This window comes from Lichenostomus cassidix, chromosome 3, assembly GCF_008360975.1.
Source record: "Lichenostomus cassidix isolate B80296 chromosome 3, HeHo_3.0, whole genome shotgun sequence".
Classification (NCBI taxonomy): domain Eukaryota; kingdom Metazoa; phylum Chordata; class Aves; order Passeriformes; family Meliphagidae; genus Lichenostomus; species Lichenostomus cassidix.
In genome coordinates, this window is record NC_139483.1 from 7,948,222 (window position 1) to 7,962,082 (window position 13,861).

A 13,861-nucleotide genomic window follows, 5' to 3' on the forward strand; every position below is an offset into this window, starting at 1 on the left:
CTCAAGACTCTCGAATCCTCCCACCCATGTCCAGAAAAGTCTGAAAGACTTCTCAGACTGTGCAGGAGAATTAATCTGCATAGAAAGCGAGAAAGGAGTCTTCAGGGCAAGGAAACCCATCCATAAAAACATATTGCCACCGAGCCTGGCATCATCCTATCAACTGGGTCCGTCCATCCTTCCTTCCCATCCTTCCTTCCCTTCCTCCCTCCCTTCCTCCCTCCCTTCCCTTCCTCCTTTTCTTTCCTTTTCCCTCCTCCCAGCCCATTCACGAAACCCGACCCATCGTTTCCGCACCCTGTCCTCCCTTCCGCTTCAGGTTGCTCTTCCGTCCCCGCGCTGCCGTGCCGTCATTCCGGCGTCGGCGCTCCGCCCCGCAGTCTCGGTGCCCGGGAGGCCCAGGCGGAGCTCAACCGGCTGCCCAAGGTAAGAGCGGCGACCCCCGGTGCGACCCCCGGTGTGTCCCTCGGTGTGTCCCCCGGTGTGTCCCCCGGGAGGTTCCTGCGGCTCCAGGGCTCTCCCGAGGCGCTGGGCAGCGCTGTGGGGAGGCAGGGCCGAGCTGTGCTGCCGCTGCTGGTGTTGGTGAGCGCGGTAAGCGCGGGCTGTGCGATCACAGCTGGGTTGGGTTGGAAGCGATTTTAAACAGCGTGTCGTTGCACGATCCTGCTGGGCACAGGGACACCGAACACTGGGAGAGAATGCTTAGAGCCCCAGCCAGCCCGGCCTGGAATGGTTAATGTGTGAGGTGTTTAATATATGAGGTGTTTGCCACTTGCTTGCCTGTCCCTGAAAAAGACAACACAGGCCTTAGGATTTTTTCCTAGGCCTTAGTTATTTCTTTTCCTAGGCTTTAGGCTTTTTCTGCGGATGGATGGTCTGTAGGCAGTGAAAGGTTATATTCCTATGGAAAATCAGCCAAACAGTGTAGCAGCTTGAGGAGCCTGGAGAAGTTGGCAGAGTTTTTCAAGGAGAAGGTATTGTGTGCATATACAGGCCATGGTTACAATAGTTCAGCAGCCCCTGGCAGAAAGGCAGCTGGTATTCAAACTCATGAGTACCTTGTGATGCAATTTCCGTGTCTCTCACGTTGCTGCAAGGGTGCAAATGTCCCATTTCTAACAGCAGGCTTAGTGAATGCAGTGTGGCTTGCAGATTAAACTTCAGATGATGCCAATTGAAAGGCCTCGTTTTTGAGACAAACAAAAATGGAGGGATGGGATTTTAAAATCAGCATCGACAGGTGTCTGGCATATATCTTAGTTTTAACAGTATAAAACAACACCTAAAATCTAAAATACCTGGATATTGCTCATTCTGTGGCATTATAACCCTTGCTAAAGAAATGAGAAAACTCAGCTTAAGGATCTTCTCCAGAATGTGAGAAACTTAGAAGTAATTGTTACATTTTTTAGGCTTCCCATCAGCATAGCAGTACAGAAGTCACACAGACCTTTCTGATAAGTGCCTGTCTCTTTGAAGTGGCTTAAGATTTTTAGCATTGTTTTGTCATGTGTGGTCTGCTTTCCCTCTAAATAAATAAACTGGAGTGGACTGGTATAGCTCCACCAGAGCTCCAGGTAGATGGTTTCTTCCCTCAGCAGTGAAACTGATGCTAAGAACACAAACATGCCACACTTACTGCATTGTATTCAACCAAAAAATGGGTAAACATGCTTCTAATAGTGAACAGCCAAATAAAAATAATAGCACAGCTGAATAAAAACCAGCCAAAATAAATTCGGGTTGCTGTTCAAAATGGTGCAGAGAGGTACTGCACAAATTGCAATATAGAAAATTGCATTCTGGTTAAAGGAGATGCTTTTGCATGTATTCTGGAACTAGTGGCTAAAGGAAACGAGGTCAGTTGTTGAAAAGGATTGAAAAAACCTCGTGGCTTTAATTCTGGATATTCATGATGCTGATGCCAGTGAAGAGAGGCAGCAGGTTTTAGAAGCAGTAAACACCATGGTTTGCAGTGTAGAGGAGCTGCAGACTGCAGGCAAATCATGCAAATCATTTCCTGTTAGCTGCCAATTTGGTAGGGCAGAAGAATCCACTATTGATTGTTGTCCCCACTGTGTGAAAAGTGGTTTGTCCAAGGAGACAGTCTTCTGCTGCACGAGAATTTCCTGGTAGGTTCAGTGCAAACAGAAGTATATGTTTAAAACTCAACAAGTTTAGAGACACAAACTTAGTATCACTTCAGAGTGAACCTGAACTGAGCTGTGGCAGAGTGAGTGTGGGAGCTTTCATGAAAACTTCTCATGAAGAAGAGTTCTGAACATACTGAAGAGAGCTGTGTTTATTCTTGTACTTCTGCTGGGGGTACTGATGGGTTGGAGCTGAGCAAGAGCCAGGATGAACTGGATTTGTTCTGTAGGGGAAACCACTGTGTCATCAAAGATGTGGAATGTGGGACATCTGGTGACACAGAGTAAAAGTGTTTTATGGATCGTGCAGATGGAGTTGCAGGTTTACACCAGTGGATGTAGATGGGGCTGTGGTGAATGTGGGTTGTTCAATCCAAGCTGGGATAACTCTTTTCTCATGTGATACCCACCACTGGCTGAAGTGGAATTGAGCTTATAATATTATTCCCTCCCGTTAAATTTAATCTCCTTTTAAGACAGATGAGAATAAACCTTGCAAGTCTTCGAAGCTCAGGTGACTTTATCTCAGTGGCATCAGCAAGGGACTGATGGCTGTGAGCTGTTTTGCAGGATGGGTCAGTGCAGTGCCAGTTTTCAGGAGCTGACAGAGATGGTTTGGCATGTTGATGTTGTTCACATGTTTATTTGGAATTTTAGAGCAGTTTTATGTGTCCTGATCAAAAGGTTTTGGGTTTATTTTGATTTTCTCTAGTTTATTTTTTCCTCTATGCAATCTGTAAATATCCATGAAGAAAAGGTATAATCTAATGAACTAATCTGATTGTTGTTAGGTGAATAATCTGAAAAAATGAAAGATCTGAGCTAAGTATGAAGATACGGCCTTTCAGTGCCTAAGGAATATGTAAGAATTAAAATGAAGTGTGAAGTGAATTGCAGTATTTAGCAGAATGCTAAATTACTTTTTGTCTTCTGTTTGCACGTTACAAAAGATGTTAAATACACCTTTTTTCTCCTGAACTTGCAGTTTTAATTCCAGTTGCAAACCACGTGTGTGACGCTAACACTGAGCATTTGTCATTTCTGTCTTTAGTGGTTTCCTATTGCCATGTTGACAGATGCATGTAGCTTCCACTCCTTTCACAATCTATCTTCAGCAAAATCTCTCATAGAGCTACTTATGTCCTAATTAAATTAAAGTTTATCTTTCAGTACGACAGGGTTTTGCTAGGGTGGGGGTGAGCAGGAAGGGAAGTTTGGTTTTGCTTTTTAAGCCAGCTGGCAATTACTTCCTAAGGCTTGTTTTAAAGCACCAGATATATTAAAAGATTATTCATAAAAGCCACCTGCAAACTGACTGCAGTTTCTCTTTTTCCTGGGTATGCTTTTCTTGAAAGGGATCTGTGGTTCTTGTCTTCATTCTCCTGGAAGATAAATATAGATAATTTTGCTAGTAGTGTTTTGCATAGCTATCTATACTGTGTTTGTTTTTATTTAAAATACCTTATTATGGCATTTAACTTGGTTGTATCTTAGATAATAGCCATGTTAACACTACAGCAAACTGCTTTTGATTGTCACCTGTTTAGTTGTTTTTATACAGTCTGCAGAAGATGACATACTTTCTCCTTTTCATATTTGTGTCTTTTCTGTGGTCCATTAATGATGTCTGATACTTCCCTCCCTTCCCTTTTTGCAGTTTGTGTGTATTACTTGCTCTGGTTTATATTATATTGATATGTTAACTGCAAAGGAAACACGGTGTTCTATGTTTTTTAAGCAGAAGTTTACATAACTGTAATAATCTTTCTGAATAAATAAGGATTTATTCAGAATTTTTCAGAAATTTCAGAATATTCAGAAATTTTCTGCCTGTGGAAACTCATGAACATTTTTCAAACAGACCTTAATGCAATGCATAAATTTTATCAGGAAAATGGCTTACTTTTGCAGTTTAAATTACTTTTCTTCCTCAGATACATCTAATGGTTTTTTTTTTTCCCCAAAAACTACATGGCAGGTCAGGTTTAAAAGGGGCATTTGTTTCTGGTAGGTTGGTGTTACAAAGTCATACAACATTTTTCATCACAGTTTTTTTGCCTCAGTGTTCATAATCAAAGTAGTCCTTTTCTCTTGTCTTTTGTGTTTATGGGTTATGAACTTCCCTTTGCATTCTCAAAATTAAAGATCTTTTAAAGTAATTACCATTGTAACACAACCACAGGTTATGTGTGGTGCACCATAGGTGTTATTACTTGATAATGAAAATTCCCTCTTATTTCCTTTAGCATTCCCCATTGTTCATATGGGGAAAAATTCTAGCAAGAATTTTTCATTACTTCTCTTATCTGAGTATTTCTACTATCCTTAATTTTTAAAGTGAGAAAGTGCCAAATAAAGTCTGGTTGAAAGTCAGTAAATTAAAATCAGAAAACCTGTCTAATAAACATTGTTTTCAGGAACTGGCTTAAATTTTGGCTTGTTCAAAATAAAAAAAGAAACACTTGAAAAACTTTGAGGAAAGTTTTGTTTGTGGTTTGATAGCAAACATAACTACTGAGGGCAGTATAGCTTTTGGGTATGTTTAGAGAGTCATGGAGTTCCTCCTGTGCTTAGCTTTGTCATTCTGAAGGTGTGACTGTGCAACTCGTGTGTTGATTTTGGCAGAAATTATTTTGGGGAGTTTCTGGTGTACAGGTTTTCTAATGTAGTTTACTCTTGTTGTTAGTGTTATGGAAATTCTTTTAGGCTGTTGAGTGCTGCCTCGTTGTTGGCATGTGCCAACACTGTGACATATCCTGTTTGGAGGTTAGTTATGCTGAAACAACAACGTAATGAAAGGAGAGATGTCCCTACACAGCAGGAGTAGGAACTTGCTGGTTTCTGTTGAGTGAACAGAAAACACAAGTTTGATAATTTCTTCCTGCTCCCCAGGCAGAAGCAGCAGCTTACCAGTGAAAGGTTCTGTATACAGGCTAAAGGGCAGCCTTGTTCCATTGAAGCCTAATACATGTTTTTCCTTTTCCTTGCTAATTGACAGTGTCGAGTAAATACTCTGTGATATGAGGACAAACATAATTCTTTTGGTTCCTAAGAGAGCAATCATAGCAAAATATATTTTAGACTCTATCTGTTATCTTTTCCTTCTGTATTCCTATTCTTCTGTCTTATTCCTTAAGTCTAGCTTGGTATACTGAAAAGAATATCAAATATGTGACTGCTTATCCTTCCAACAGCTGTAAACCAGCTCCAGTTAATTTTGGTAACACATACTTGCCACGGGCTTTTGTCAGTTCTTTTTTTTTATTCTTGCTGGTGCTGGATACACTGATTAGGGAGAGAGAAAAGTTGGAATTTCTCACTATGGTCATGCCTGTCCATCAAATCAGGACCATAGTAGGTTAGGTACTGCAGTGATGGAAGCTCCATAGGAGATTGTTGGGTTGGATTACCTCCCTCCCTGGATGTGTAAGTGTAGGGAATGTGTATTGACAGACACCTTCTAACCAAACTGAACTGTATTAACCACTGGGAAAGGCTACTTTCTTTTGTAGCTTTGAGGGGGTTTTGATGTTGTTTTATATGACTAAAAATTAACAACAAACATTGTTTCTGAACCCTTTTCATCAACCTAACACGGGAGATTATAAAGCAAGTGGCCAGGAGGATAGAACAAAACACAAACAGTGTTATTGTAAATGGCAGAAATAATTGCAGTGGTATTTTGCCTTCCTGTGGGCAGCATCTTGTAGATCCAGCTCAGCTTCTTGCTTGGGTCTGCCACAGCTGACTGAGGTCATACTTACATGTGTGGTGTGTGGGTTACCTGCTGGGCTAGGGAGGGCATGGCTGGCATTGTGATACTGTACTCGGTGTGAAAACCAGCTCTGACCAGGAGGAGCAGTCATGCAGCTGAGGAGGATTATAATTCCTAACTGTGCAAACAGTGGCAGCGGAACTGGGCTTGTTAACTGAGTGATCATATTTCTGCAATCACACTGGTGCAGTTAAAACTGGAGCTGCAGGCAAGCTTGAGTAGCTCCACACTGTTTTTCCTCCCAACCTTCTTCCTTTTTGGCCTCCAAGAGACAATACAAGTAAGAAGAAATCTCTTTTGCACATGCCACACTCTTGCCAGGGAAAGGGAAAGATCAAATTGTTACCTAAAACAAACTCCAGTGATGTGGCAGCTGTTAACCACGTGGCCTGGTGTTCATAAGTAAAGTGCAGTCTCTCTAATTTCTGTTCCCTCCCTCTGTACTCAGCAGCTGGGGAGTGGGATTATTGCACTGATCATAAGAAGAAAAGTCTGCAGTGATCCAGGTGCTCCCACTGTTCTTGATGCAGCTCACCAAATAGGCAGGAAAATTACATATGTCTTCTCTTCTTTCCTTAGAACATTTGAAAAGTTGTTGCTCAGTAGTTGTAGAAAATAACAAAGCTCTAAGTATCATTAACTCCCCAAGACAATACATGATTTGTGATTTGAGAGGAATTAAAGATATTGATTATAAACCAGCAGCCAGATGGTTTGGCAGTGGCCATGGTGGTATAAATGCTGGGATCAAAAAAGGGGTGCTTTGGGATTTTTCACATCTTATTTCCCAGTTGCTGTGCATTGATGTGTCGACAAGGTTGCCAGAGTATTCTGAAATTCCCAAATCAACTCAGCTTTGTTACAGTTAGAGTTATATCAGGGAAATATAACCCGTAGGGACTTCAGAAAACTGGATACAGGGTTCACAAGAAGAATTTTTTGGACCTACTCCTAAGTGCACTGACTTTGACATAACTGGTGCTGAAGTTATGTCTGTTCCTAAGACACACTGAAGCCATATTCCCCTGCCACCTTTTTTTTTTTTTTTTGGTGTTGTTTTTTGTTGGTTGGTCAGTTGGTTTTGTTTTGTTGGTTTTTTTTTTTCCCTGGTGTTCTGCCTGCTGCTTGGTGTAGCTCTTTATATTGTGTGATTTATTAAGCACTTCTTTTAAACATGCAAAGAATTTCTTTCTATCACAGATCATAAAAGCAAAATACTGTTTTGGGACTGTTGTGGGACAAATAGGTATTACAGTCATGTAAATTGTAATGCTCCTTCAAGCCATTTTGCACAGGAGTTAGGAGATATCCCTGAAATTACAGGACCTTTAACTGTGTCACTGCTGATATTACCTGCTAGAACTCTTTACACATAGGCATTTCTTATAATGTTTAATGAATGAATGCTAATGCTTTGTGTTGTAAATCACAGTCTTTTGACTCTGTAGGTACTTAATGAAAAGGATGATTAGTTTTGTTTCCACTTTCCAGATGGAAACGTCAGAAGATGATAGTAGCATGGAGGAATACCCCACTGAAATCCATGATTATCTTGAAGCATTTGAAAAGTCTCTTGGTTCTGTAGATGAGATGCTGAAGACAATGATGTCAGTTTCCAGGAGTGAGCTTTTGCAAAAGGTAAACTATATTTTGAAAACCTTTTCCTTATTAGTACACAAATACTTGAGAGCCTGAACTGAAACAGAAGAGTCTGTTAGGCCAGCCACTGCACTGAGAAATAACAAATGTGACACTTCCTACCCTTGACAACCTACTGTTTGGAATTCTTACATTGCTAAGATATCCAGCTGGTTTTACAAGCTAAACAATGAAACACATGCTCTTCCAAGCTGATAAGTGATGATCTTACCAGTGAGTCATTTAGGTTGAGGACATTCTGGCTCATTCCTGACCTTCCTTAACATGCTCTTCCATAATGGAGAGGTCATTCATGTTTTTAACTGAGACTTCCTCACAACAAACTGAATGGAACTGGTGTGCCCAGCAGGATGTGAAGGTGAACTGGCAGCAGTGAGAATTGATCTGATTCCAGAAGTCTAGGCTTGCAGAACTTGAGCTGTCTCCTCTAGCTGTGTTAGAAGCCTAAGTCTGCAAAATGTGGCTTTTCATCAGAGTGAGGTGGTGCCTGACAATTTTACATAAGCATCTCTGTCTTGTAACATTTAAAGCCTAACATGTAACTTCTCTCTGTAGTGCAAGAAAAAGCCAGCACATGAGGGAGCTTCTTTATCCTGTGAGAATTTCTTACACAAATAAATTATGAAGAAGACAGTCTTGACAACACAGATCTTTTGACAGTGTCCATGTTAGAACTAGTGAGCTGTACAATGATGTTACCAGAGTTTCTGGAAATCCTGTAGGACTAAAATAGTAAATTGACTTTGACAGTCAGGAAAAAAAAAAACAACCTTCATTACTTTTATTCTTCCTTTGCTTTACATCCCTAAGTGTTCCAGCATGCATTGAACACAGAGTCTGTCATGTGTAGTGTTAACATTCATTGATTGTATATTCACATTTGAGTTTCAGCAACTTTAAACTTTTTTCCCTTCCATTGATAGCAACAACTATTTTGAATTAAGTTTCTGTGGAAAAACAGGGATTTATATCTGAATATAGGAACAGTAGTCCAAGAGCCATGTGATAAGGGATTTTTGTGCTTTTGGCTGTGTGGGACTGTGGCATTTAACCTCAAACTGGGAATTACATGAACACTTGGACAGGAGAGAATGAATGGCTCTGTGATGGCATGGAAATAAGGCATAAATATAGTCTCAGTGAACATGTAGTGCAAAAATGTGCTCCTTCGGTGTGTATTTTTTTATTAATACATTCACAAGTATAAAATGTGCGCATTACTGCAATCTGCATGTCTTACTTAAAAATGTTCAAATGTGGCTTTTTTTCTTTTTTTTCTAATTCTAGTTAGATCCTCTTGAGCAAGCAAAGCTGGATTTGGTTTCAGTGTACACATTAAATTCATTGTTCTGGGGTAAGTATGTGGTAGAAGGAAAACATAGTATTTATGATTACCATTTGAACACCTAGACAGCTGCAAACATTAAATAATCATATTTCACAGCCAAATAATTAAAAACTTGTAATTACCCTGAGGACCCACATTATTGTTATCCGTAAGGTAAATGATGTTGAAACTCTGAATCAAAAATCTGTATTTAGAAAAGCTAATTTTGTTACATGAACAAGGATGGTTCTGGTTTCTTTCTGGCAACTGGATTCTGTCCTTTAAAGGACAGGAAATTTAACCATGTTAGTTGTTTGGGGGTTTTTTAGCTGCAATATTTGATGATAATGATTTGTCAGATACTTAACAACACAGTTAACAATTCTTATTAACGATTTTGTGGGGAAACTGTGGTTTTCCTATGTGACTGCTTGATAGGGTCATCAGTCATGACAGCTTTCAGTTTCAAAAAAATCATGTTTTTTTCTTGTAGTATACTTGGCTACCCAGGGAATCAATCCAAAGGAACATCCAGTGAAACAAGAACTGGTGAGTTGGATACACTGCATGCATCCTACTTGCTCAGGATGGTTAGCTCAAATAGGAGTTAAAAAATGTTTCTATCTACATTTAAAATTGATATGCTGCTCTATTAGCATGCATATGCTACATGGTGTTATATAACTATATGCCCTGCTGGGCTCTCAGATTAAGGAACTAATTTTTTTACTTCCAAACAGTTCTGTTTAAAGTTGTAGAGTCTGTTGAAGTTAGAAAAGGATGATGAATGATATCATCTTTTCTTTCTTTCTGTCTTTGGTACAGAATTGGATTCTGTACAGAGCAGCTCTTCACTCGTATCTGTTAAACGGAAAAATGTTACATGCCTGATAATAATTTATAACTTCCAGTATTGCATTTTTTTTTCTTATAAATACTTGGAATCATGTTAATCTCTGAGGCTGCCTTTTCTTACTTTTGTATGACTCTAAAAGTACAGTGAGGTTGATTTACTGGCAAAGACGGGAAAGAGCCTCCCTCCCCCTTCCAAGCCCTCCATTAATTCATTTTCTCAGCAGTAAAGAATCCAGTTCAGCAACAAAGCTAAAAGCTTTTTTGGCACCAGTTGTATGTGTATTGTCCAGTAATTCTGCATTAGTGACATATTTATGACCGATAATAAATCTTTAGTTTTGTCTTTATATTCCATTTAGATGCATGACTACAGTATAGAAGGCTGGCTATCTTGAAAATTCTGCTGACTTAAAAAACCAAATCATTCAGCCTGCAGAAAAAAACAGAAATCAAAACTTCTCACTACCCATTTTAACTCCAGAATAAATGAAAATATTAAATCTCAGCAACTGTAAAATAGTTAGCCTAAATGTAGTCCTTACATAACCAGTAGAATGGAAGATAGGACTAAAAAATGTGGAAAGCTAACCTGAATAACAAGAATACTTCTATTTTTAATTTTGTCAGGTTTTCAGTAGTCTAGACTGTATCATATTAAAAAATGCATCAGTTAATATTTCATGAGCTTTCAGTCAGTTTCTTGTTCCTCCTGTATTATATAGTGTCTGAAGATCGTGTTAATTTAGTGATACTAAAAAATTTTATCTCTTTTGCTGTGGATATTTTATGTTGGTATTTTACTTCACAACTGCCGTTTTAACTCTGAAGAAGGAGTGAATTTTCATAGCCTAGATTGTTATTCAGATCTCTTTTCCTTTTGCAAGTATCAAGGTTGAATGAATGCACATTCCTTTCTTCCAAAGGCATTGTGATGTTCTTATTCATGTGGAAAGGGAATTTAAAAAGACTGTTCTGTCACAATTGTTTTGTTTTTAGAATTGCTCTCCTTGTGTACACACAGGTATTCAAACTGTATTAATAAAACTCACACTCAAGCTATCAGAATTCATTTCTTTTGTCTTGTTGACATTTTCCAGCTCCTTTTTCCCATGTTAATCCATGTAGGTTTGCCATCTGTTCTCATTAGCCATCTCAGCCACCAAAGAAATATTACAGTTGATCATGATTTCAGACCCTGTAAAGCCCTCCTCATTAAAGCTCTGTTTTTGATACTGAAAGAGTGGCCAAGTTTTTGACAGTTGCTTATAATGATCACTGAAGAATTGAAAATCCGTTCTACAGTGTCTTTTAACTTGTGTTCCAGATTCAAAGAGGTGGCAATGGCTGTGAGAAATGTGTGGGTTACAGATCAAAATTTATTTTAGCAGTATCCACATGTGTTCTGTTAATCCACATTTATAATTCAGCTACCAGGTAGAGCACTACACATATGTGTATATATATGTTACTGTTGTTTGCATTACAGTAACACCCAAAGGCCCTCCAGTTGAAGGCTATATTAGGCTAAATACGTAGATGTGAAATCTGTAAACTAAATTGTTAAATATTTTGGGGAGTTACTGTAAGTGTACTCGCTAGTCTGTGAAGAGAAGCAGGCAATTACCAGATGGGGATTCCCATCTTAAAGGGGCTTAGTACCCTCTGGAAGTAATTTTATTTATTTATTGCAGGAGCAGATGAGGATTAGTAGGCACATAAATGAGATTGTTAAGGTGGGAGGATATACTTCTGTGGGGCTGAGTCCAAGTCAAGGTTTGGTCAGAAAAACCCCCATAAACACCAAATAACTACAGTAGGCTAAGTTGTCAAGAAAGAATTCCTTTTTCCCTGGAAACAAGCTGTTTTTTTATTTATGGTCGTAAAAGGAACTTCTGATATGGCTGGAAGTTCATCAGGCTGCCCTATGTTCATTGATAAGCCCCCTTGACCATTTCAGGGTCTCAGTCCCTAGACTTCTGGGTAGTTGCATGTGTAATGCTTGTACTATCTTTGAGTTTGTGTAAGATGCTTTTTTTCCTTTGCTTGGACTTGTTTTGTTGGGGTTTTTTTGTTTTTTTTTTTTTTTGTTTGTGGGTTTGTTGTTTTTTTTTGTGGACAGTAGTCAGGCAGCATAATTCATCCATAAATGTGTCAAATACCTAAACATTATTTTGGCATCTTTATGTAGGTCAAACTCCAAACTGAGTTCAGTATTTTATTTTCTAACTTTGCTTGCAAGAACAGTTCTCATCTCTCTGTAAATTAGATGCAGAGTCTAAATCTCTGTAGGACTTTGTGTTCCTGTTACAGTGGGAGTCATGCAGATGGTATGGTTGGTACCTGTGATAGAAAATATGCTAAGGGGAAGTCTCAAGTTTGCAAAGGGCCTGGTATATTTATTTCAGTAATGTTATTCTTCTAGGTATTATAGAAGGGGACAGTGTGGAGAACTTCTACTCATTGATTCATTTTAGCAGCAGTCTTGGGAGAATGGTTTGAAATACACTTTTCCTTTTTTTCTTTCCTCCCTAGGAGAGAATAAGAACATACATGAACAAGGTCAAAGAAATAACGGACAAGAAAAAGGCATCCAAACTTGATAAAGGAGCTGCTTCTAGATTTGTAAAAAATGCACTCTGGGAACCAAACGCAGAAAATGCACATACTTCCAAAACTCCTACTAAAGGAAAAAAGAGACAGAAGGAATAAATCTTTGTTTCCCCTCATATAAATTGCAGATGCTTAGAACTTGCTTGGAAATGTTTTGCATACTGCATGCATCTCACAGAGGTGCTTTATAACAGATGAATTTATGTGTAAGGATTTTACAGGATTGTATTTTGTCCAGAACACTTGTTGCTGAGGTGATCACATTGAATGTGTATCTAAAAGTGCCACTTGATGCACATTTGACATTTCATTACTCAGATGATACTGACTGGATGTACACTTGCTGGTGATAAATACTAGTGATGTTTTGTTTATAGTGCCTATGAATTCAATTTTTTTTAAATGATTTTTTGACACTTTTTTGTATGTCCTCAGTCTCCTCAATATTAAAAAGTTTCAAACAGTGCTATCCAGTCTGTGGTGTTTATGGAAGAGCTTTGTGAGAAATGCTATGTTTGTAGAGTTTTGTAAGGTTTATTCACTGTGTTAAACTGTTTCTTTTCAGCCTCTCAACTTGATCATGTGCAATATTCCCTTACTTCTGTTGCCTCCGAGAAAGTAGGGCTTCAAGGGCTGCAAGCTAACACTTTGGATTCCACTCTTAAGACCCTGTGTTTAGTTAATGGAAAAATTACTGTATTTTTCTCTAAAAATGTGAAGCTTAGTCATTTAGGAAAGGTGTGTTAGGTGGGTTCAGCTTTCAATATGCTGCAATGCAAAGCTCAGCTATCTGCCCAAAAGCTATTTAACAATTAGCAAGGAATTAACAATTACGAAGGCAAAACATAAGATTTAGCTTACAAAATGCAGTTTGGGTGGCAGTCCATGCATTTGTTTGGGCAGTGTTGTTAGTGTGAAAGATTAAATGATAAGAACAAAAGAATCCAGTATAATTCAGCAAGCTGAATGATGTTCAGTGGATGTCCTTGGCATTGTGCTGCAGCAGGCAATATAGTGTGAACTAAATTGAATTAGGTACTAAAATGAAGGTTTTTCTCTCATTACTATCTAAAGATACATATTTGAAAGTAAAAGTTCAATGCATTGACAAATTTATTAAACTCATTACATGTCTGGAAGCTTTTTTAGTGACTGGTATGAATTCACATGTTTTTGTTTATGGTAAACTCTCCAAGTAAATAGCAATGCCTTCAATCCAGCTAACAAGAGAACTATTTAGATGTGGGTACCTGACCTGGCTGCCTCAAATCCACAGGACTGCTTTTGTGAGTACACATGTCAAAGGCCCATAAAAAACTGCAATGGCAATGCTATATTTCTTCAGGTTAATGTCATGGTTGTGGTAAATTAAGGAGCTGTTGGACTTGGGATGGTTTTTTTTTTTTTGTTCAATTAAGGTTAAAAATTCAAAAGACCCAAAGTGTGTTCTTGACCAAAAGTAACACATTTGTGTAAAGCAGTTCT

At 38.8% G+C, this 13,861-nt stretch overlaps 1 protein-coding gene across 1 annotated transcript; it reads left to right on the plus strand.

The window, feature by feature from the left end:
- Positions 1–338: 338 nt before the first annotated feature.
- C1D (C1D nuclear receptor corepressor) lies at positions 339–12,845 on the plus strand. Its single transcript, XM_085054287.1, has 5 exons — positions 339–426; positions 7,417–7,563; positions 8,872–8,938; positions 9,405–9,460; positions 12,299–12,845. Exons 2-5 carry the CDS (start codon positions 7,417–7,419, stop codon positions 12,473–12,475), a joined length of 447 nt encoding a protein of 148 aa, XP_084910413.1. The 5' UTR covers positions 339–426; the 3' UTR covers positions 12,476–12,845.
- Positions 12,846–13,861: the final 1,016 nt, after the last annotated feature.

What these genes read in the sequence shown, in the direction of transcription:
- C1D (XM_085054287.1), top strand. Translation starts at nt 7,417, where the DNA reads ATGGAAACGTCAGAAGATGATAGTAGCATGGAGGAATACCCCACTGAA. An exon ending in GGAGTGAGCTTTTGCAAAAG is followed by an intron (nt 7,564 to 8,871) that starts GTAAACTATATT and finishes TTCTAATTCTAG; the next exon opens with TTAGATCCTCTTGAGCAAGC. An exon ending in ATTAAATTCATTGTTCTGGG is followed by an intron (nt 8,939 to 9,404) that starts GTAAGTATGTGG and finishes TTTTTCTTGTAG; the next exon opens with TATACTTGGCTACCCAGGGA.